Raw genomic sequence first — 25,716 nt, 5'->3', positions numbered from 1 at the left:
TTTTGGATTTTTTTAAGGAGACTCAAATGCGTGTTTTATAATAAATCTGATTTTGTATTTGTGTACACTGTAAAAAATAAATTGTTGGCTCAATGAATTATTTTTTAGTAACTAGTTCCACAGAAATTTTACGTTCACTCAATTTCTGTCTCCAAAGTGTTACCTGGATTGATGTTTTTTAGTTGGTCCAAATTTGACTCAAATATAAAAAAGTATGTTGGCTCAATTAGCTTTATAGTTCATTCAACTAAAATGTTTTAATCAGTTGAATCTTTAAAAACTTACAGCAAAGACTCTGTCAATTAAAATTTAAGTATTCACTCAAGGTTTTAAGTGTTACTTCAATTAATATTTATTATTTGGGATTTTTTTAATTACATTTTTAAATTATTTATCAAATAATTTATGCTGGTGTTGTAAACAAAATAATTAACTTCAGTCACATAAAAACAAAAGCTTTTTATTCACTTATTCACTTATCATACAGACTGAACATACAGAATTAAGTCTTTAAATAGAGGGCATTGTCCAAAAAGCCTCCAAAGTCAGTCAGAACATCTCCAGGGCCATTTAGGAGACTTTCCTTAGCCAGTCCAAGCGGAGACTGTCTCGCTATGTATCCCTCTGAGGAATATAAACACACAAACATACATAAATACATGTTTAATATAATAAAGCTTGACGGTGAAAGACTTTATTCCCTAAATAACGTTAATGTTAGGCCAAATTTCCCTCAGACATCACACATAATTAAACACTATTGGGCGGTTTTCTCGGACAGGGCTTTTCACTGACTAAAATAACTTACTGACATCTCTTAACATATGAGTGCTATTGTTTTGTCTCAAAATGCACGCCAGTATTGTATTATATAAGGTTTGTTTGTAAAAATGTCCCAATTATAATAAAGACCGAGTTCTAAACTCTGTCCGGTAAACCAACCCTATAACGTTATCCAGGCTTTTTATCTTAACTAAAATAGCTCCACTTTACTTCGGTCACATAACATAACACACTTCTAATATATCTTTACAAAAATATAATTACAAAAACGTCGAGTATTTGCGTCTTTGCCAATTAATATATTCTAAAATTAACATTTAATTACAAACACTTACCTGACGTGAACTTGAGGAAACGGGTGACTTGTGTCCTTCCTTGTGTGAAACAGTAAGTGATTCCAGCTGGTGCGTGCGGATTGATCTCAGATGAAATGACCTGTGATCCAGATCCTTCCGAGTTAAAACATTTTAAATTCAAAATACACAGACGCACGCCCATACATACATACATACGCGCGAGGACGCGCGCGCACACACACGCACGCACACGGGTACACACACGGGTATATTTAGAAGTTTTAAGATTGTTATGATATTGGGACTATTTCTCCACTCGCACCTTCAGCTCTGAAGTTCAAATTCGCAGGCAGTACGCAGTCCGATTATAACGAATGTGAAAGATATGAAATATCATTCAACAGCGATATCATTTAAGTGCAATCCTAAAATATGATTTAAAACATACCGGTAAACCTTTAATTATTAAGTATAAGAAATTAAAATGAATTAAATCGCATGTTTAAACGCCACAAAGATATCAGAGCCAGCAGTCGATTTCTGATGGGCTTGCCGAGGCGAGGCTGCGCTGGGCGGGGTGTGAGCGCTTAAGTGTCTGTGATTTTCTGGAGCTCTTCTGGAGCTCATCTCCGTCCGAAAGTGTCCGAGCACATTTTTAAATAGACGCTATCTATATTAACCGACCGCATATTTAAACTTAAAGCACATACATTCACGCCTGAACAACTCTTAAAATTACATTTTGTTACCAAATAACAGTAATATTATGAGCATTTTGTTGTCAGGAAACATAGCTGTCATAAGTCCACATATTGACCAGATTTGTCTTAATTAGTTCAGTCAACATAGCCATTCTGAATGTTGACTGAATTTGAAAATAACCATTCACTTAATGTTTTAAACACAGATTTATCTAGACTTAAAATAATATGTCTACTCAACTAAGCCCAAACAAGAAAATTGGTTTAACTTATATATTTTTGCCCTTCCAACATTTCATTAATTGGATTTTTTACAGTGTAGGTTTTATATACATAAATGCTAATTTTCTAACTGTAGACCAATTTATGTTGTATTCTTGCAAGAGTTTAAACAGTATTTAAAAACAATTGTATTTTCTCTCAACAAGAAAGCAATCAAAACATGCACAATTTGCACGACTTATAATCTTTTCAGTGTTTTTAATTTGTGATTTCTCTTAAATTTTATAATGTCCTCGCCTTCTTGTAATTGTATACTTTTTCTTTTATCTGATATGGGCCATTATAATTATATATATATTTTTTTGTTATTTTCTTTTCTTATGATGTTATTCCTATTTGTTGATGTGTTGATTGTAATTATTCAATTTTGTTAAAAAAAACAAAATAAAAAAAAAACATGAGAATCAGATGAATGCTGTTGTATAACACACATATAAGTGAATCTTTACCTTGAATGACTGATGTCGGTGGGGATTTTGGAGTTATGCCTGTAAAAAAAAACTTTAATAAAAAAGAAATACTTCAAAGTCCTTCCCTGCATCTGAAAGAGGTTTGTTAAAGGGACATTCCACTTTTTTTTCCAGCTCCACTAGAGTTAAGCATTTTGATTTTTACCAATTTTTAAATCCATTCAGCTAATCTCCGGGTCTGGCACTAGCACTCTTAGCATAGCTTAGCACAATCCATTGAATCTGATTAGACCATTAGCATCGCGCTAAAAATAACCAAAGAGTTTAGATATTTTTCCTATTTAAAACTGTGCTCTTCTGTAGTTACATCGTGTACTAAGACAGACAGAAAATTAAAAGTCTCATTCTGGCGTAATAATCAAGGACTTGCTGATGTAACATGGCTGCAGCAGCCGTAGTGATATTACGCAGTGCCCGGAAATAGTTCCCTGCTATTAAAAGTTACCTGCTGCATCCATGTTACATCAGCAAAGTCCTTGATTATTAAGCCAGAATGAGAGTATAGTTCCTAACCATATCTGCCTAGAAAATTGCAACTTTTAATTTTCTGTCGATCTTAGTACACAATGTAACTACAGAAGAGTCCAATTTTAAATGTCCAGCGCTGTGTTCATGCTGCACAGACTTCGAAATGTTGCGGCCAACCAATCAGAATCACATATTCCAGAAAGTTGTGTAATAAACTTTTTTACTTTTCTGAATATACTTGCTTATATCTGCATGTGTACCTATTGGAATCTGACAGATCCAGTCTAAAAAAGCTTCACAATCACGATCATTCCACTTGCGTCCAGAATTACTGCCATATTCAGCACAGTGCTCATTATTCTTGTAGTTGTTGGGTTCACCAGATGCCCAGTTCTCATAATCGGACTAAAACAGAAATAAACACACAATCATGGACAGAAGAACATGATAAAAATGTTAAATAATGTTGACGGAAAAGCCTCAACGAATCAACACCAATAGAGAAAGAGAGTAATGAGAAATCACTCACAGGAGTTTGATCTGACCACACAAAACCAGAATTACTGTCCAATGAAGTTAGGCCGATCCACGCCGGGTATGAACTGGAACCCCTGAAAAAAATGTCAGGTGACAAAGCTTAAATTATATTGTATTTGCTAATGGTCTGCAGAATGTGTTTTCCGTCTTACGACCAGGGTTGTTTCAAAGTCCTTTAAGATAATAAATCTTTGGTTTTCCCAAGTGCATATGTAAAGTTTTAGCTCCAAATCCCCAACAGATAATGGTGATGGAACAGTGGATAAGACACATGCCTTTGGTGTGAGAGACCCGCGTTCGAATCCACTGTGACATTTCATTTCATTTATTCCTTTATTTATACAGGGACAACGCACAACAACAGTGTTGTGCCAGAGTTAGCTATAGAGCTAATTTGCATCTGCAGTCCCTGGACAGGATGATGTTACAAAATTACAATATATAAAAACAAACAGACAATACAATACATACAATATCACATTATACTACATTAAAAAACACAAATCTAAGTCAATGATCACATATCTGATTTTCCTTAAGCCATACTTTAAGCGTGATTTTAAAAATACTAAGTGTTTTACTTTCTCTGATATAAACAGGTATTAACTCATTCACCGCCATTGACAAGTTATCTCGTCATTTATGAGTTCATATTTAACTAATAAATATGCCTTTCTGGACGAATTTCAAAGTGAAAGTGTAATACCGCTTTTATCCATCCGCCAAACGGAATTTATCAAAAACGGAAGTTAAAAAGATTTAATGATTTATTTTAACTGCCTTTATGTTTGATAGTCATTCTGAGTCTGATCTCTAACATAAATTCCTTTACAAAAACGCAATTTTTTAAGCTTTTTGCTCAAAATGTTGTATTTTTTAAGAGAAATATCCATATTTCAGTGGTTAAATTAAGTGGAAAAAGTAAATATATAATTGAATGAGTTAAATTCCATCGTTCTGCTGCTCTAACTGAAAAAGACGATTGCCCAAAAACTGTTTTTTTAAATTTAGTTGAACAATCACATTCACCTCTAACTGATGACCTAGTGTGTCTGATATTATCTTTACAGAAAGTCACACATTGCTTAAGAGGTGGTGATGCAAGATCATGAATTAGTTTGTACATTAAACACACATCAGCAAAAAATAAAAAATTGTCAAACGTCAATAATTTATCATTTTTAATAATATTACGATTGTGTCCATTGTGTCCCAGAGCAAGACACTTAACTCCTAGTTGCTCCAGAGACACAAAAATGAGTCACTGAGCACAAAACGAAGCTTCTGCCATGACAATCCTAGTTCCCTGACCTGAACCCTAAAGAAAATGAGTGGGATGAACTGAAGAAAAGAAGCACCAACATGGAGATGGAATCTGAAAGATCTGGAGAGATTCTGCATAAAGGAATGGTCTCTAAACTCTTGTCAGGTGTTCTCCAAACTCATCAGGCATTATTGGTGAAGACTCAGAGCTGTTCTCTTGGGAAAGGAGGTTGCAAAAAGAATTGAATAAAAGGGCATGATCAATTGTGAGCAGTGTGTACCAGAGAAAAATATTTCTCTCATAATGAGATTTTCACCCATTTTAAAATGATTATTCTCCAATGAAAGGTTGGATTTTTGTAGATTTTTTAAAGTAAAGATAAAAATTATTAACGATGCAGATTTATTTTCACAGCCTTTTTGGTCATATTTACAAAGGGTATGAATAATTTTGAGCTTGACTGTATATATATATAGATTAAAGTAGATTAAACGGGGGCAGCCGGTCAGATATCGGCTAGGCATCGGCTGCCCAACCCTGGCTCTGGTAGACGTTACGGAGCACCCCCAGGCTCAGTTAACGAGGAAGGTGGCGCGGTCACGTTTTCTGCATTGGTTCATATTTGAAAAGTGAACCGTCCTTTATTCAGCTTATTCATCAAATCATCGTAGATATCACAATTTGTGAGATCCACCAATTGGAATGGCTTTTGAATTTCAAAAGCGTTTTTGAATAAAATAAATTGAGCACCTATGGCAGATCTGCTAAATTAATTTTAATCAGTTCCTATGGTTAGCCATAAAGAATTAAATTGAGACTCAATCTGAGAAGTTCACAATAAAAAATCTGAGACGTTTCAGTAGAAATGTTCTGATGATAGTGTTAACATGCTGAGGGTGCCAACAAAGTTTAATGTCTAACTCATTAACTGATTTAAAATGTTATATAACCCTGCTTGCATCACTCTACAAAATAATATTAATGATAATAAAGAATATATTCAGTTTGTTAACAAATGTGAGCACTTACGATAAAACATTCATTTCTTTTTCTGAATGAAAGCTCGCTAAATCACCACCAACAGCTCGACAGAAGTCACGTGCTTCAAACCAATTCTTCCTCTCATCCTTCTGCTTTCTGTAGATCTAAGAAATAAATATCAAAGGTGCCAAGATGCACAAATACTGTTATGTGTTTTATTTGTTAATAATTATATTAATATTAATGTTGCATCTTTTCATGTTACATTTCTAGATTTTGTTACAGATGTGTCTTCACATTTACCTGAATACAATTTCCTGGATCTTTTTTAATCCAATTATCCGGGCAACTGGGAGGTCGTGTGGTCGGAGGCTCTCGGGTTGTAGTGACTCCTTCTGCCATTTTCTTACAGATGTATTTCTGTTTAGTGTTGCAGGCCAATACATCCCATAATCCTGCTGAAGTTCCTGTTAACATTGCTACACAACCTCGGTGCTTATCTGAGTGTGAAAATACAAAGACGTTAAACTCTTAGATTTGATTGTGATTGATGTCACACAGACCGAACACAATGAAACTCATCAACATACCTGGCATGCCAACATTAAAGTGTGTAAACTTGACTTCATCACCATTGATCCACTGGAATTGCTCAGTCTGATGAGTATTAGACAAACCAATCCAGAAATATTTCTCAGGTCGAAGACCAACCAGACTGATGAGAAACGCGCTCTCATTTCTAATAGCAAAGATATGACATTGTTTTATTCATATCACTGTAATTTAGTAAAGTGTTACTTAATATCATCTACTCACCTGCTGCCAACATCAACCAGGTTAGCTGCAGTCTGTTCACACGTCAGTTTGGCATCATCAAAAGTTTTTGTTTCCATGGCAACATTATAACAGTAATAGCCAAACCTAAACCAACCCTGTGAAAAGACATTCTCACTATCACCAAATGACCCTTAAATATAATTTACATAAATGTATAATACATTATGTCCTATAACTGACTTTATAAAAACAACTTGATGTTAATGTTAGATTTGACTTTGATTTGTCAGTGTGTTGATTGTGTGATTTTATTGTGGTTATTAGTTGACTTTCTTCATTATTTAATGTTTGTTTATTGAAGTAAAATAAAGAGTATGAGGTGATGCAGACTCACAGCTGGACATCCAGGACTGATGACCTCTGGAGATCCTTCAGGTTTAGTGGAAGCTTTCTTCTTACAGATGTAACCATGAGTTGACTCACACAGATGATCTGACCACTTTCCCTCCTATTACACAAATGTAAAGCATCACTAATGAAAAATTATGACCATAAAACAATCAAAAAGAAACTGTATTGAGAACGAAGAGCAAAAAGTAAATAAAAACTACCCACCTCTCCTGTGATAAGAACACAATCTTCCATTCGATTTGTGATGTGTGAAGGTTCTCCAACAAACCATTTAGTGAAGGTGACGTGTGAACTATCTGACCACTCAAACAGATTCTGAATCCTTTGATCATTAAGACCAATCCAGAGCTCATCAGTCGACACTACACAACAACAACAACACTTAATTTTATACCACCAACTGATATTAAATTATTAGAGTAGCAACAATAACAACTATTTTGATAATAAAATAAATAGTCAATGATTGCTTTATTTGTATGTTCCCAAACAGTCTTCTTCAAATAGGTGTCAGTCATATTACATGTTTTATCGTCAAGGTCACCACTATAATGAATCTGGCAACGATGATCTACAAACAAACCGAAGAAAACAAGAGAGCTGTGGCATTTTTAATAAGCACACTTATATTTATATTTCCTTTTACTGTATATCAAGCACTGGTTTGGATATATTAACATTATAGTGCTTTACATCCAGAAATACCACAGCTCCACTGTTTGTGTTTTAGGACAGTCCTGTCCTGTCCATTATAATGCTTGAAAGTGGCTTTTTTGACGGGTCATCGTGTCAGATTTACTTTCTATGCTCAGCTGTTCGCATTTATGTATTTTCTATTTCTTTTGTCAGACAATAATGTGTAGTTTTTTTGTGTGTTACTAAAACTATGTAGTTGTACAGACATACTGTATCCAGTCTGTGATATGATGAAACTGTGTTCTTCTATGTTATGAATGCTGGCCAGATCTGATCCTTCTCTGTGACACTCGGCCAAAGCATCACTCCACGTCTTCTTGGTGCGCTGCAGATAATAACAGTGACCGGCATACGGCACCCATGCCACTGGACAGAAGTTAGGCTGATCTTTACCTAAAAGAGTGAGAGAGCAAGAGAGTGAGAGATAAACAATAACATTGACTGAATATAGGCTCTGTGAGTGTGTTCCCAAAAAAAATAATGAAAGATGAATTCATCAAAGAGGTATAATATGGTGTACCACAGGGATTCGTTCTAGGCCCTATCCTCTTCTCATTATACATGCTACCTCTAGGAGACATTATTAGGAAACATAACATTCCTTTAAAACAGTCAAAACCAACTGGTTTTCTAGGCAAGGGATTCTAAAAGTGTGGTCCAGGGACCCTGGTTGTCTGCGATCCATACCGAGGGGGTTCGCAAAATAAACTGCTTTAAATTATAAGATTGTGCTGTATTTTTAAATAGGGCAAGACAATACACTCTTTTATGAGCAATGCCATACACAAGTATCCTCGATTTTATCTAATTATAGACCTATTTCAAAATTTCCTTATATCTAAAAATGTTTAGAGAAGACTGTATTCCTTCAATTGCACTCTTTTTATAGATATACATGGAATTCAGGAGATTTTTCAATCTGGTTTTAAAGCTTTTCATAGTAACAAAACAGCACTTCTAAAGTTTTTTTTAATGATCTACTGTTAATAAATTATACTGGAAATTCTGCCATACTAATCCTCCTACTGTAGATCTCACTGCGGCATTCGATACAGTTGACCATGTAGTTTTAATCTCTCGTCTAGGACACTGTGTTGGTATAAGAGACATTGTCCTGCAGTGGTTAAAGTCCTATTAAGTAGGGAGATGTTTTTCTGTAAAATTTGGAGATTTTAGTTCATCGACTGCTCCCCTTCTGTGGCGTTCCACAGGGTTCTATAATTGGACCACTTTTTTTTCTTTATCTCCTTCCCCTAGGAAAAATAATTAAGAAATGTGGCATCTCCTATCATTTCTATGCGGACGACTCTCAAATATATCTTTCCCTTAAAAGTAGGGAAAGAAATTCTCTCACACCTTTACTGGAGAGCTTAAAAGATATTAAGGTTTGGATGGCCTCAAATGATTTAAATTAAGATAAAACCAAGGTCTTTGTGTTTGGATCCAGTTAGGTCAGTGATGTCTTGCCCGGTGACCTGGGCTATCTGAAATAATATGTGAAACCCTTAGTCACAAATCTGGGTGTCAAAATAGACAATGGTTTTAAACTAGACAAACAAATAAATAATATTGTTAAAATTAGTTTTTATCATTTGAGGCTTTTATCCAAAATAAAAACCTGACTTATCCCCTAAGTACTTTGAACATGTGATTCCTGCTTTTATTTCAACGCGACTAGATTACTGTAATGCTCTTTATGTTTGCATAAACCAAACCTCTCTTTCAGTTACAGTTAGTACAAAACTCGGCCGCATGTCTTTTAACAGGAACTCGCAAGCATGAACACATATCACCAGTCCTGCCCGCGCTACACTGGCTTCCTTTCCATTTTAGAATACATTTTAATATTTTATTGTTTATTTAAAAGGTTTGGCACCATGTTACATTTCAAACCTACTACAGGTTTACACCCCCTCACCGTCATTGCGGTCTAGTGAGCAACTTCGGCTGGTTGTTCCAAAAACCAGGTTAAAAACCAGGAGGGATTGCGCTTTTTCAGTTGTAGCCCCTAAACTGTGCATGGAATGAGCTTCCATCACAGGTCAAATCGGCCCCAACCCTCGAATCTTTTAAATCTGTCATAAAACTTATTTATTTTCTCTAGCTTTTAACACATGATGTGTGCTCATGTATGGCTTTGAGGTGTTTATGTGTTTATATCTACATGTTTATAAGTGCTTTCATTGTATTATCTCTGTTCAGCACTTTGTAAACCTTTGTTTTTTTAATGTGCTATATAAATAAAATGGATTTGATTGGCCTTCCAGGAAAAATGTCTTCTAAAAATATATTATACAAATACATTAAATTAAAGAACAGACCCTCTGCTTTAAAAAAGCAGTTATTTTAGCTTTTTGCCCAAAAATTTATTTTTGAGGAAAATTAGTCATATTTAAGAGTTTATAAGCAAAGAAAAATATATATAGGATAAAAAATCTGTTTTTTTTTTAAAGATTTTTGTTAGAGATCAGATTCAGAACGATTATCAAAACATACACAGATTGTAAAATTAAAACATATTTTGCTTCATTTTTTATAAATTGGGTAAGTGCAAATTAAAATAAAAACGAGGGATGCTCCGATCGATCGGCTGCCGAATGGTATCGGCCGATAATGGCATTAAATAACTCGATCGGTACATGCTAAATTTGCAGATCTCATGAACTGATCTTTCTGTTTACTTTTGTCATCATAGGGCTCCTGAATGCATCTGCAATTAGAGACCATTTTTTACGTAGTGCGAGCATTTTTACAACCCGTTGCTCATGTGCGATGTGCAGATTTGGATTTCTCTCTCTGCCTTTACAGAGATATGTGTATTTTCTATGAGGACGCACTCCGGTCAACAGCGCAAAGCGTTTTCACATCCCCGTTAAAAACGGCATAGAAAACGCAGATCTATTGTGGATTATTGCATCCCCATGCCGAAAGTTTATTATGTGCATGCAGTGGTGAAGTGGTGAATCAAACAATTAATTTTAACTTGATAATGTATTATATAAGAGGTCATCATACTTAAAAAAAAAAAACACTCAAAACTGATTCAGGAATGTGCCGAAATATGTCATCAGAGTAGAATTGAAACAGCTCTTCAAACCCAAATACAACAACCACTTTTGTAGCCCTGCCCACAGCTTTGTGTGACACACGTGTCGGCCAGGGGTATAGCAAACCATGCAGTGTCTGTAAACATGTCTTTAAAGATTGCCAAATGTAACCAAAATGACTATTAAATACATTTTTCCTGAGAGACATTTATTTTGACGCGGTGATCTGTTATGAGTACGTTACCCAACAGAGTGTTCCGTCTAAGGGAAGAACACAGCCACTGTATAACGGCGACTTGGAACATACCATTAGGAATGCGTGGTTAAAGTTGTTTTTTTTTTAAGAAGTTTCATCTCACATGGGATTTGTTTTAGTGTTTGTTTACTTTGTGTACCACAGATTCATTTGTAAAGAAGCAACAAGTCGGTGCTGGATTTGCAGAGAGACTGTGATTAAAAGCACCACCCTACTGAAAAAAACAGCATCAAACCAGCATAGATCAGCATAATTCCCATGCTGGTTTGATGCTGTTTTTTTCAGTAGGGTGGTCACCAGCTTACCAGCACCAAAACACAACATATGCTGTTCTTCCTGGTATGACCAGCATGGGATGCTGGTGCTAATGCTGGTTTAGCTGGTGCTAATACTGGTTTGGTGCTGGTTTAGCTGATGTTAATGCTGGTGCTGATGCTGGTTTGGCTGGTGTTCACTAGCCGGCACCGAAGCACAACATGTGCTGGTCTTGCTGGTATGCTGTTTTGTCAGCAGGGCACTAATTGCATCTGGCAGGAATGACACAACAGTATACACAGTAAGTAAAACATTTTACTTTATTTAAGTTACTATGTTTTACTATTGCTTAGTAAGAGATAGCTTGATATGTGGTGTAACATCCGTGTCTAAACACTTGTTTTTGACTGTTTTGATTTACTAAAAACATTAAACAATTAATAAAGGTGCAACACTGAACAGTACGACTGTAATATAACAATAGAAATATACAAAGTTAGTGATAAAGAAGGACTTACTAGGTTCAATTTAGATTCTGATGCCCGCTTACTGTGTTGTATATGGTAATTTCGGAAAGTTGCGTTTCAAAGGTCCAACACTCAACAAAGCTTTTTTATTATATAACTGTTGTATGTACCGTTACGTGTATGTAAGAACAATCTCACAAGCACAATATAAATATACAAAGTTAATGATAAGGATTTATCATACTTATTTATCAGTTTAGATTCCGATGCGCGCTTGTGTTGTAAACGGTAATTTAGTCACATTGAGTTTAAAGTTTTGTTTCTACTTTACTATACGTATTGTCATTTATGTGTATCATCTTTAGCACCCAGAATCTTTTTGTGGCTCAGACATATATTTGTGTTCGGCTGGTATTTTTACAAATTAATGTAACTAAAACATAGAAGCTACCCAATCATAGCAGTGGGCGTTTACGTCCAGGTCTTCAATGCGGCCCTCCCCTTCAAACAAAGCTCTTCTCCAGACAGCATCAGAACCAAGTTACAAAATAGCGTGTTACTTATAGCTTTTGATGTTTTTGATGATGTTTAATTCATACAGTAAAGACTGTTAAGTGTTTATTTTCATTACTTTTAAAAGTCATAAACCTTTTTAAAGAGATATTAAACATCCGGAACACAGTTTTTCATGCAAATGTTTTCTCTTAATTCACGAGAAAACTGGTCAATGGCGGAGAAAGAGTTAATCAGCTCGTGCAAGTGCACTTCGTAATGTACATTGTTATATTAATGGATAATATCTAGACATACAATCAGTTAATCATATCTATACATATTATATAATACCACTCAGTAAAATAAGTTTAAAAGCTCTTTAAGGTCTGGAACTGTTATGTAGCTGTGAGGTACTTATATGCACTCTTTAAAGCTACACTATGTAGTTTTTTTACCTTTAAATAATGTCTCTAAAATTATTTTAGTGATAGAACAACTTTTAACTGGACAAATTGTACTGTTGCTGCAATCTGAGCAGCCTCCTAGCTGCTACAAGCACACTCTGAAAGTGGCGGTGGAGGGTAGAGCACACAGCCCAGCCCCTCCCCTTGTCTGCAGAAGAGTAGCCGTTTCTCAATGTCAAGGAAGGATCCTCGGAAGCTAGAATTTCGAGGATGCTACGTCATCGACGTCCGTCGAAGGACTGTTCCAATGTCAAGGATCCTCGAAATTTCAGCCAAGGACTGAGTCCTTCGTTCGAGAAATATCCCATATACAGGAAAGGATGCAAATTTGTATCCTTCGTGCTCTTCACGCGCTGAAATCACCCACAATCCTATGCGCGCAGCACCGAAAGCACACCTTTCAATCACGCAATGACGTAATGACGTGCACTTGTTAGCCTGTTCCATTTAACGTGTTCTCCGAATGCTTAAAAGGAGCCTCGCCTCGCCTCTGAAGGAAGTGACTTGTAAGGACTAGTCCTGCCAAGGAAGTATCCTTGACATTGAGAAACGGCTAGAGTCTGATACTAGGCACTGTCGCGCTTTTCAACCACATGGGGGAGCTGTATGTCATTTTTACAGGGAAACTACATAGTGTTGCTTTAAGTAAAGATGTACCTTTACAAAAGTGTTGGGTGTTAAAGGTTCTTTATGGAACCATGAAGCCACAAAAGGTCAATCTATGTACCTGTTGAAGGTGTGATATCTGCTGAATTTCCCTTGCGGCAAATGTAACCTAACTTCTTAATGCATTCCAAACTTTCCCACTTGGATGCTTTACCAGCGTTTAATGCAGCACAGTTAAGGCCCGGCTCCAGAGAGGGATGACCTACAGGAATATAAAGATGACATTCAAACAATAAAAACATTTACATCTAAACCACTGAACTGCTTTTCAACTGGATCATGTGTAAAGTTTGCTGTGTTTTCTTTCAGCAAATTCTCAAGTGTTAAATTAACAATGCTCAGTAGCAGTATTAAAATATTGACTTTCCTCTCTATCACCTTTTCTTTCTGAAACCTAAAATTGCACTTTACATCTTACTTGTAGAGTTATTTATTATTATTTTAGGTTTGGATGTTGGCTTTGTTTTATGTTTTATGTCACTATTATGATTAGTGTTTGTTTTAGTTTGACTCTTTATTTTTGGCTTGTTGTTGGCTTGTTTTCTGGCTGCTATAAATTTGTGTGTTTAAAACATATTTGCTATCCGAAGAAGAGACCACGTTGCAATTCTTTTATGATGGCTAGAAAGTGTTTGCTCACTCATCAGAAGTATCTTTCTATCTCAGTAATGTGATACTACAGTATAAGATCAAGCACTCTTGTACTTCAAGACTTTGAAACAATGTATGCAGTACTCAAAATTATCCATGGCGTAATTTAAACACACAAGGACCAAGACTCAAAGTATGAACCACAACAATAGGGACAAAGAAAATATGTCAAAATTTTAATGTTTTTTTTTTGTGGCACAGTGCATTCTGGGAGCTCTGGATAAGATTTATTACTTGTTGATACCCAGCATGCATTGCAGCATGAACCTTTTCATTTTATTGTCACCATTGTTGAGATCCATATTGTGATTGTTAATGTTTGTGTGTCTAAATTAGACAATGGTTAATTTTTAATTGTCAGTGTTTTAAAATTATTCAAAATGACAAACTGATGTGAGAGTGATCTCGTACTTTAGTATCATATTATTGACAGAAAAAATACTTCTGGTGAGTAAGCAAGTACTAAAATAATAAATCATTTTTTTGGTTGATTATGTTTAACATTATCCTAACCACCACAATAGAATTGCACTGCTATCTATTTTTTCCGCAACAAACATGTTTTAAACACACAAAGTTATGGCAGCCAGAAAAAAGTTAAAAACCAAGAGACAATAGTCCAACTAAAACAATCACTGATCACCATAACGGTGACTTGAAATAAAACAAAGCCAACATCTAAACCTACGTTAATAAATAACTCTACAAGTAAGATGTAAAATGCAGTTTTAGGTTTCAAACAGAGATAGCGATAGAGAGGATAAAGTCACATATTGCACAGACAGCCCCATTCACTTTCACTGTATTCTTTTTTTCCCTACTATGGGACTGAGCTATGGGTTTGGTTATAAATATTACTCAAAATATCTTCCTTCGTGTTATTCAGTTCTAAGAAATTTGTAACATGAGAGTGTAAAATTGATGGAAGAATTTTCATTTTTGAGTAAACTTTCCCTTTAATTTAACACTGGGGATTTTGCCGTGTCATGAATGTTAGTTACCTGGAGCCCAGTTGAGATATCTGAATGGGTTTCCATTACTCCATTGCCATCCACTCTTAAAGTCAAGACTGTTGAGTCCAATCCATAAAGCTGAACCCAAGAGATCTGTCAAGCCTGATATATAAAGTTCATGAAATTCTGCATTGTTTAGTGGATAATCATTTTAGTTTATGATAATAGTGGGATCTGTGTACCTGATATATAAGACTGTTCATGTAGTTCTGATAGACTGAGAAGATCTGCATCTTGTTGTTGACAGCTTGCTCGAGCTTGATGCCAGGTCAGGGCTGATTGTGTGTTTCTCTGATATAATACACGAGTTACTGGATCACTGTCCCATCCTGAGATGCCTATTAAGTCAAACAATAATTTAAATTATAATCAGCCTATATATATACAACAGTTCTTTCTGGTTCTCGAATCTGATTGGCTAAGAGTTATGCGATATTGTACTGATAACGGCACAGTAACCGCTTCACCTTTTGTATCATTCCGCCACCTAGTGAATGGAGGTCCTAAACAGGCTCATCTCTGAATGGAAAAACACAGACGCCCTGTTATTAACCTCTTAGCGTTCCTGCAAATTTTGCCAAAAACGCCTAAAAAAGGCCTACCCAAATTAAATTGCATACTGTTCTTGAACCATTTGGAGTATATGCATGGTTTTGGTCTCTTATGAAAGGGGACACTTTGAGGTTTGTTCCTGAACTGTCAGAATGACTGTATGTCTTACTGGTATTGAGTAATAGAACTTTGAACACACTAAAAAAGTAGGGAAATTTTTCCGCCTAAATTTTTTTTTGTAAAAAGATGCCTGCAGATAACTACAGCTGGAAGGTATTAGCTGGAAAACACAATGGGAACACAGCATGAAGCCTTATCAAACCAAGTTTCAAATTTGATAACAATACCTTGGATAATGAGTGTTTTACACATGTTTATCTAAGTTTATGTCTAGGCGCTCCCCCAAAAAAGCCACTTGGAGACTCCAAATGACCCTTTGTAACAAGAGACACATAACATGCTGCTATTCTTGAATGCTTTACTCTACAGTCATAATTTTGGGCTCTAATGAAAGGTTACACTTAGAGCTACTATATAACCTATCCAAATTCACTCTCAGTAATTGCTGATACATAGTAACTGAAGTATAAACACATTATAGTGTTTTTTTTTCAATTCTTGAAACCAAACGTTCTACAAATAAAGAGACAAAACAACTGCTATGTATTAAAACAATTTAATATTAGAACTCACACACTATATCTATCTCAAACTATTTACAAATTCAAAGAAAATAGGGGGGCACATCTACAAAAAAATATATACATGTATATCACACCTAACACCTATCAAAGGTTTTTAGCAACATGCCAAAAAAAGCACAAAGGCACATCACAAGAGGAGCACTTTACTAATGTCTTTGCATGGCAGTGTCTGCACTTCAGACGACCTGCAGTGCTGTGTCCACTGATATGCACAGGTTTGTGATGTGCAGTGCTTGGAGTATTGATGGAGCTGGTGTGCCAGCTGCTGCTGCCAGCTCCTCCACTAATGTCTCCCTAAAGGCCTTCTGGTGCATGGGTACCTGTCCTTTTCCTTTTGTGATGTCCTTGTAGAAAAGAAAGGCATTCACAACGGCAATGTCCATGAAGTGATAAAAAAAGTCTTATACCACTTCTGGGTCTTGTGGATGACTTTATAATAACTGATCAGGGCATCAGATAGGTCGACTCCACCCATGCACCTGTTTGGACATAAGAAAACAACATTGAGACATTTTATTTCATTTCAAATAGCATAAAAGATTGTTGATTATATAATACATACCGGTTGTACTACTTCACTGCTGGTGGAATAGAGATGTCCTTCAACCACCAACTCCCCCTCCCCCGTGCTCTGCCTCTTGGTGTTTTGCTGGCAGAACCTCTCTGGGAAGGTGGAGGATGGGGCTCCTCTCCTGATGAGGTGCTGTCATTCTGTCCCTCAGTATGTTTTTTTGGCTTCCAGACTTCATCAGATTCACTTTCAGAGGATGGTCTGTGATATAAAAAATAAAGAAATAAGTAATTTGCAAAACATTTACACATTGTTTCTGTATCCACACGCATATAAACAGAAACACATGCACACACGCAACCAGGATTATTCCATTCATGAGAACACAAACAAACACACACACACACACAGACACACCTGTGCTTGACCCCACATAAACATTCTTACACGAGCACACACACACCTGAGCCCACAAAAACAAACATAATATAATAACCACTTACTTGTGGAGAGTTACGTCTCCACCATCCAAACACGAGCGCAAACAAACAAACAAACAACACACACACACACACACACCTGTGCTTGAGCTCACAGAAACAAACATAATATAATAAAACACTTGTCGAGAGTTACGTCTCCACCATCCAAGCACGAGCACACAAACAAACGAGCGCACAGACACCTGTTTTTGAGCTCACAAAAACAACCATAACATCATAATAAAACACTTACTTGTCGAGAGTTACGTCTCCATCATCCAAGCACGAGCGCACAAACAAACACACACACATACACATATATATACATACACACACACACACACCTGTGCTTGAGCTCACAATAACAAACATAATATAATAAAACTCACTTACTTGTCGAGAGTTACGTCTCCGCCTTCCAAAAACATCTCCTCTGCTACAGGCTAGAGGCAATGGATGAAACGTCGCTGTCTTCACCAGAAATAGCGTCATCCGACTCATCACTATCACGACGAGTACACTGATCGATAACTTCTTGAAGTAAGAAGTGTGTTTTTGCAGTTCTCTTTGCCATTTTTCCACTATTACGTTCTTTCACTCGTAAAGTCGCTCAACGCTGCCTTTACGCACGGGCGCATGAATCCGTATGGTGAGTTTGCGCAGGAGTCTCAAGTGTGACCAGATGAATCGTCCCACTGAAGTTGCATATTATTCTTTACAGAAACTCATTGGCTATCAGACCAGACAGTCATTTCCATCATCCATTGCAACTGGATCGATTTACTGTCAATCAAGAGAGGGAGGTACCATTCTTCACATAGGGGCTCATTGGCTATTCACACCTTTCCGACACCCTTATCATTGACCGATTGGCTCAAATGACCCGTCAATCAAAAGGTCAGGGGTCCGCGGCCATTTTAGAATCGTATTTTAGTTCATGTTTACGAATGAAATGGAGGTAGACCGTATAATGTGTCGAAGTTGTGATAGCATATCAAATTAGCTGACAGCGCTATTACTACATTCCGTGGATGCATATTGATATATAAATGTGTTTTGGACTACATACTTCGCTGAATTGGATTGTATGGACCCTTGGCAGTGTAACCAAACCGTTTTTGTTGGAATGTAGTGGATCAGTGAACTAACAGAAGGCTTCAAGGGTGAGTTTATTCCAGTTTGTGTTTGTTTATTTGGCTGGAGGTGGTCTGACAAAGCCACAGATTGTACCCGCTGTGTTGATTGTATCCTAAAATGGTTTACATCATTCGAATCACAGGAATCTCAGCTTTCCAGAGATATATAATATGTTTAACTTTGATTTTCGTTGAGTTTTTGTATACCTCTTAAACCCCCAATAGGGCTTGGGCGCCGCGTTGCATTCTGGGACGTGGCGGCCATGTTGGTGGCCTCGCGAATGTAATCATACAGCAAGTTGAACGAGGAGAAGCGGCAGAGTTGGGAGAATTAAAAGAAAGAAAAAAGATGTTAAAATCCGGAAAAGTATGTGTAATTTACTGGGATACGTTAAACAGGGAAGCAGGGACCGGTATGTGGACAAAATCGGAACTATTAACGGTTGGGATCCATATGAAAAAAGAGTCATTTAAGATAACAGCGTGGTTGTTGTAAGAGCACGATTTCACGCCAATCTGTAAGCAAAGTCACGTATGACCTAGCTTCACAACTAGCTTAGTTAATGCAGCAGTTTTTGCTGTCAGCAGAGGGATAGCAACAGAAAGATGAATGTTGAAATGTTCCCGTATTTTGGGCGAGTAAACCGGGACATTTCCCTTATGTTCAATGTTGACTTAAGCTATATAAATTAATAGTCAGATGTTATACTTCACTGTCGTATATATAAATGTCATTTATATGTCATGTATACACATTACTGAGGGGTTGAGGTTAATGTTTGGTTTCCGATATTGAATAAAACATAATGAAGTTTTGTTCTTATCTGTCATTTTTAATGTAAATTACTTTTAATGTGTTACTTTATTATTAATACAGCAACGGTTTACCATGGTTGAAAAAATAACGACAAATTAATCAAATTAAGACACACGATTGAGAGAAAGTATGTCTATAAACAGAGCGCAGCATGGAGCGCAGCAGTAAAGGAGGCAACCAACATGGCCGCCACGACAAGTAATGACGTCACGACGCCCAAGCCCTATAGCCCGTGGACGGGCCGTCGGAACGCAATGAGGTTAAACACTCTCCGTGTGTCTCATTATTCACTAGCTCATAAATCAGTCTGTGAATCCCCAATCGGAAGTTATTATTCCGTCAAAGATCAGCGCCCTTGGATGTTACATTAAAGTTAATGGGAGTAATGTGTAATGTGTGGACGATTAACACTTGGAAAGAGGAATGTAAACACTCATTTTTTTCTGGAGCTATATCTCTTATCAGAACGCGAGAAACACCGTGGAACTGCAGGTAAGCACCGCAGCTTTTAAATGTGGACATTGATCATTTATTTAATCGCGACGTGACTATTAAAACATGTTATGAGATATCGCCACTGGTATATTTATAAGCAGCATGCAAAAAAATCTCTCTGACACTTATAAAAAAACGTTTTATATAGTACTGACAAGAACGAAGTCTAATAATAACCGAGTGCTCGTATCGCGTTAAGATGAAATGGTAAACCAATAGTAACATTATATAAGTATAGTTTTATTAACTTTTACCCCGCGCCAAAACAATAACAACACAAAAGACACTAAATATGAATAAGAAAACAAGTAATAGTTTCATCATGACACCAAATACTGCTGATTTGATCTCATTTTTGACCATCAGGCCAACATGAGAACCAGGGAATCCCTGTCAGAGATGTAGCCCAGAGAGGGCGGTGGTCAGCGGGGCGAGTGAACACTGACGTCCGCTCTTGCTTTGGTTCTCATACGTACCGAATCTCACTAAGCAAATATTCAAACAGGCGCTATCTTTACTAATCGACTGTAGATTTAAATATAATACATATATATTCTCGACTGAACTAATCTTAAAACTACACTTTGTGACCAAGAAATTGTAATATTTAAAAACGGCGAATCCGTCCATTGAGTTAATATGAAATTCAAAGCAGCCAAAAGTGTTACCTGTCATTCTGGCCGCCCTCAAATCCGTGGCCCACGGCCTTGTGCCTCTGGCCTAATCACAGCCATGATGATATAGAGCTATATCACACTCCTACTCGAGCGATATTGCTTAAATATATATATATATATATATATATATATATATATATATATATATATATATATATATATATATATATATATATATATATATATATATATATATATATATATATATATATATAAATGAACTTGTTTCCATATATATGAAGAGTTTGGTTCCAAAACGCGATAAACGGCATTTTTGAAAAAATTAGTTACTGCCAAAATCAGTATTATATCAGATCAGTAGTTAAAAGTAAATTCTTAATTTTACGCAAAATCCAATATCCGCCATGTTATTCTGTCATCTTTTCTCCCTTTTTTCCCAATATGCGATAAGCGCCACTCCCCCTTTTTTACAGAACGCAATAAATCTTACAGCGCACCATTCACGCAATGTAAACAAACATGGCGGCGCGCTGAGTACATGGAGTCCTAGTTTTCCTCATCTACTTTGTACTTCGTGATCAACAAACAAAACAAAATAATACTTTAATTGCATTCATAAACCTGTGGTGGTTTTCTGTGACGGGAAAAAAACGTAAGCCATCAACATCTAATAATTTCCCTGAGAGGCACTCGGGAGACGAGTGCTTGTTCTCCCGACAGCATCAAGCTTCTCATGCTAACACATTGACCCCAGGAGATCTTATGAAAAACTTTCCATAATTTTACTCAAAGTCAACAAAAATCGAGCAGGACCAAAAACATTTTACAGTCGATCGCTGTGAAAAACGTTAAGCGAGGACGTCAAGTATAACCGCAGAAATTACAGTGTTCTTAATATGACAAAGTAAGTATTTTGATTAATGACATTAATTTTTATATTTTTAATTTGTGTGTACAACTAGTCAATTAAGTGAATATAACATGGCAAAGATGAATGCACATTTATATAGGCTATTGATTCAATAGATTTATAGCATTTTGAATAAAAACTTGTCATGGATTTATTGCATTTTGTGGAAAAAATAATCCGTTTTTATAATAAATCTTCGAAAATCAACTTATGGATTTGAATTTTTTATGTTTATATAACCTAAAGATGCTATGTGAAAGTTTGTAACAGGAAATAGTTGTTTTCATTTTGTCACTTTCTTGGTATAGAAAACACGTTTTTACCAGAATTTGTCAAAATGGATTTTTTGCGTTTTGGAACCAAACTCTTCATATATTATTATTTTTTTTCCTTTATGGTCTTACGTTTGGTTGGACAGAAGCCCCACTTCTTCTCTGTATCAAAATCTGTCTCAGTTGAACACCACAGTTTGTCATCTGATCTTCCCTCCGTGATGCACTCAGCGTACCACTTGTCATTAAACTTAAAGGGAAACTGACATGGCTTTCCAAATGAATTCCCATCCAGAGTATAAATCTCTACAGGACACAAAATTAGAGAAAAGAGAGAGAAATATCGATATAGTAAACAAATGAATCTCCACTGAGGGGTTGTAACTCAAAACTCGATCAGAAGTTTTTTTCTGATGTGGGCAGCAGGGCAATAAACAATGCTAAATATATAATGCAACTATGTATTAACTATAAGCTAAAAGTTATGTTTTATTACTTTAAATGAACCTCATGGAAAATATAAAATATATTTAGCATTTAATTATTGCAAATTTTATTGTCCTCAAAAATAGATTATAATCTAATAAAATGGTATATCCTTTTTCATTGGCTACCAAACATGTCGTCAAGTAATATGATAAATATAAAACATCGTATTAAACTCAACATGCCTTTTGATCTTACATGAAAATTACTCTTATAGAAAAAGATATAAGAGCAGGACATTAACATTACATAAATAATTTGCAATAATACCATGAGCAGTAGGTTAAAAAGCAAAGAGAAATAATATCAACATCATGAAGTGCACCCCAGCACAACACATCTACAAAAATTAAAACAGTGACGTCTTAAAGATTTTAGAAGGACTATTACAATAAAAGCTATAAACAGAATTACAAAACACTAAGATACGCTAAACCAATGTTAACAGTCTCACAGTGAAAAATCATGAAAATTAAATAATAATTTTATTGTTTTTGCATTTACTCAGTTTTCAGTTGCTATCCAAAGGTTGCATTCATTACTTAATATTGAGGATGTACCTTGATATCCATGAGAACAAAGATTGTCTGTAGTCCCATAAATCTGCCAGCGACTCCAAGATCCATTTCCCTTAAACAGCATCACACTTGTCTTATCTTGATTACCGTAGTTCAGATGTAACGGTTGTCCCTTTAAGCCAAACAAGGTCTCATTCTTACATTCCCAGGTCTGTAGAGGACTGAGCTCTTTACAGGGCAGAAGAATCACTTTCTCAGAGTCTTTAACGTTTTGAGCTCCCAAACAGAGTTTAAGAGAGACGCTGATAATTCTTGAAGAAGAAACCCATCGGAAACGCTGAGCGGCAGAAGATACATCACACAGTGCCGTCTGTACAACATTGGCATTAATGACATTCACACATCTGTTGTGATCCTCATTGTAGATGAGAAAAGAGCTGCCATCTAAAGAAAAATAGATATCAGATGATATTTAATATTACAGTGACTACTATGTTTGTTTAAGACTCAAGTCATTTAGTTAAACCTGAAGTACCATTGACATGCAGAACTCACAAAGCATCTATATTATTTATATCTACTGTATTTGGTTGAGAATGATGCTCAACCTCTAACACCACATCTAGATAGGCCAGGGGTCTTTAAGGTTTTTCGGGGCAGGGACCCCTTAGATGAGAGTGGCATTGAGCAGGGACCCCTGATACTAAATGTGTAAAACAGAGATATTTAAGTAACCAGTAAGGTACGAGAAGCTGCTTTTTCGTATTAGTATTTGTAAACTACAAACTATTGACCAATCAGAATTAAGGACTGGAACTGTTTTATACATTGAAACAAACCATGTTGTCACAGAGCCATACTATGTTAAGACAGTACATTAGGACTATTATGCTGTTGTGGTACAATTATACAATTACACATTTACCTGAACCTGTGCTTTCAGTTTATAATGATGGCTGATCATGGTGAATGGCACAAAGACTGTCTATTCTGATGAGGATAGAGGTTGTGCTATAATCTGAGGTCCATTGCCTTTCTCGTTGATAATCTTTGTCACGAGTTTGAGTTAAGCAAGTTTATTTTCTGCAGAGCATCATATTAGACTCAAGAGAATAACATGCAACAAGTCCACTGCAACGCTTTGGGGCAACTTTTTGAGAGCCGCTAGTCCGGACACCGGATTTCAACCCGCCTTTGAATCTTGCACCAAGCACCATCACGGCGCGCGTTTCATTGATATTTAAATGCGTGCAATAGTTTTGTCACAGTTTATAATGCAGACGCGGTGTGGTGTCATTTGTCTGTCGACTTAGCGCTTTAGCAATAACAAAACTGAACATCTTGAAGCAGCCATCCAAGTTCAGAAAAATAGATGAGACAACATTCTAAATAACATTCTAAAAGAAAGACACACGTGCCTACATGATTTACCCTTTTCTATGATGCTTTTCTGTTGCTACTGCTGCTTCCTGAGTGGACATTTATAATGTTTGTTTTTTTGTCTGCTGGCTAAACTTGCACTGAACACGTGCCTTCAATAGGCCTATGCGGCCACGCAAATGCACAACAGCTTAAACTTTTTTTAACGTTTTTAACAAGAAATAACTTGTGATTAAACATAATTTGGCGGACCCCTGCAGTTCCATCGTGGACCCCATGTGTCAGCTGTGGCCCCTGTGGTCCGCGGACCCCCCATTTGAAGACCCATGAGATAGACAAATACATAGACAGATATTTGTCATTTTTAATGTTAATGTTATGAAAAGTAAAAGAAGATATTAAATATATTAAATATTTAAGTGTCCAATACATTGATAATATCTCCCAGTGATAATAACATACAAAATAAATGTTGAAAATAAACCAATGTACCTGTTTGACTGGACGTCTGTACTGCAGCATACAACCAAATCAAAACAAACAGTTGAACACGAAACATCTTCATATCTGAACTTGTGATCCCCACATGAAGAAATCCAGTTTGTGTTTGAGGAGTGAAAGATTTCATATACACTCTTGTTAAAGTTTCTATCCTGTCATGTGGTTAAAGGGGTTCAAGTAAGTCCAAAGTTCCTTCCTCATTTTAACATCTTAGTGAGTTTTCCCTTTTTCCTTGTGTTATGCAATATATACACATTAATAGGCCTTCACTGGTTTCTCCAAACATGAGATGATTCAGTGACACACTCTTTGTCATGCAGTAATTTCAGTAAATTACCATCAAATCACTACCATGACTTTGCCAGTAAATACAACAATCTGCTGATCACAAACACATCATAGTTACGTTTTTTTCATCAGTAATATATCATTTACACATCAGCATATTTGGTACCAGTAAACTCTGTCAGAAAGCAGAAGGAAGGTGATGAGGTAGGTGCAGGCCTATCATTTGGGGGCGATAGGGCGTTGGCCCCCACCCAATTGTATGGTGATTGGCTGATCTTTGAATTTGGTTCCTCTCTATACCAGTAATACAAGCTCTCTTCATCAGTATTTTTCTCACAGGAACAATGCTACTTATATTGACAAAGGTAACTTTAACACCTCTTTAGAATATAAATCAGAAATTGTACGCCATTAGTACCCTAAAAACATAATATATGAAACATGTAGATCATTCTTGTGAATGATTGCGCTTGCATACTGTATGGACACTGAAAGACACCGTACTAGTGGAAGTGCGCATGCACATGAGTCCGGTTGGCGCTGTTTTATATTCGCCTGCCGGGTTGAAGTGTTTAGTTTCGGTTTGTTGCCAGTAGCTATGTAAGCTGTAAATTGAATATACACTACAGATGTTTACATAATAAATACGGCTGGTTTGGATTGATCATGGACTCTTCACTAATTTCTACAAAACATATCCCCCCAAACATCCAACAAACATTTTAATAGACTTACCTTATTATTTATTCAAATAAAACAGCAAATACATACATTTCAATACTTTTATATTTTGTTTAGACAAAGTATTGTTTATTTAAATTTGATTATTAATTTTGATTAATTATTAATATGCAGCTACTTTATTTAAAAGAACGTCTCGGTTACGTATGTAACCCTCGTTCCCTGAAGAAAGGGAACGGAGACGTCACGTCGTGACCGACGAATTGGGAACCGCGTCGCGGGTGACCTATCTACTTCGAGAAACTATAAAAAACGGCAATGAACTTCGCATGCAGGTATTTGCATAATGCCGGCGCCGCCCCGCC

General features: G+C 36.3%; 1 protein-coding gene and 1 long non-coding RNA gene across 3 annotated transcripts in view; both read right to left on the bottom strand.

The window, feature by feature from the left end:
* The window catches only part of LOC129453343 (macrophage mannose receptor 1), a 51,013-nt gene extending 26,512 nt beyond the window's left edge, over positions 1–24,501 (bottom strand). Inside the window, exons 1-16 of the mRNA XM_073859584.1 lie at positions 24,374–24,501; positions 22,544–22,945; positions 21,630–21,803; positions 15,163–15,318; positions 14,969–15,082; positions 13,378–13,518; positions 7,877–8,059; positions 7,175–7,332; positions 6,954–7,067; positions 6,599–6,714; positions 6,373–6,521; positions 6,086–6,282; positions 5,831–5,946; positions 3,530–3,611; positions 3,261–3,405; positions 2,512–2,550 (exon numbers count right to left, since the gene is read on the bottom strand). Coding sequence (XP_073715685.1) covers positions 2,512–2,550; positions 3,261–3,405; positions 3,530–3,611; positions 5,831–5,946; positions 6,086–6,282; positions 6,373–6,521; positions 6,599–6,714; positions 6,954–7,067; positions 7,175–7,332; positions 7,877–8,059; positions 13,378–13,518; positions 14,969–15,082; positions 15,163–15,318; positions 21,630–21,803; positions 22,544–22,945; positions 24,374–24,446 — 2,359 coding nt within the window. The 5' untranslated portion in view covers positions 24,447–24,501. The remainder of the gene's footprint in view (positions 1–2,511; positions 2,551–3,260; positions 3,406–3,529; positions 3,612–5,830; positions 5,947–6,085; positions 6,283–6,372; positions 6,522–6,598; positions 6,715–6,953; positions 7,068–7,174; positions 7,333–7,876; positions 8,060–13,377; positions 13,519–14,968; positions 15,083–15,162; positions 15,319–21,629; positions 21,804–22,543; positions 22,946–24,373) is intronic.
* On the bottom strand, positions 16,193–18,000 carry LOC129430043 (uncharacterized). 2 transcript variants are annotated; one of them, XR_012360141.1, is made up of 3 exons: positions 17,370–18,000; positions 16,799–17,008; positions 16,193–16,715 (listed from the first exon to the last, which is right to left on the bottom strand). It is a non-coding gene; the product is annotated as an uncharacterized lncRNA (long non-coding RNA). The 2 variants fall into 2 exon arrangements; XR_012360140.1 differs by having other exon boundaries at positions 17,623–17,994.
* Positions 24,502–25,716: the final 1,215 nt, after the last annotated feature.

This window comes from Misgurnus anguillicaudatus, chromosome 21 (genome assembly GCF_027580225.2).
Source record: "Misgurnus anguillicaudatus chromosome 21, ASM2758022v2, whole genome shotgun sequence".
Lineage (NCBI taxonomy): Eukaryota > Metazoa > Chordata > Actinopteri > Cypriniformes > Cobitidae > Misgurnus > Misgurnus anguillicaudatus.
The sequence above is the reverse complement of the archived record's forward strand: the minus strand, read 5'-3'. Positions and strand labels throughout refer to the sequence as shown.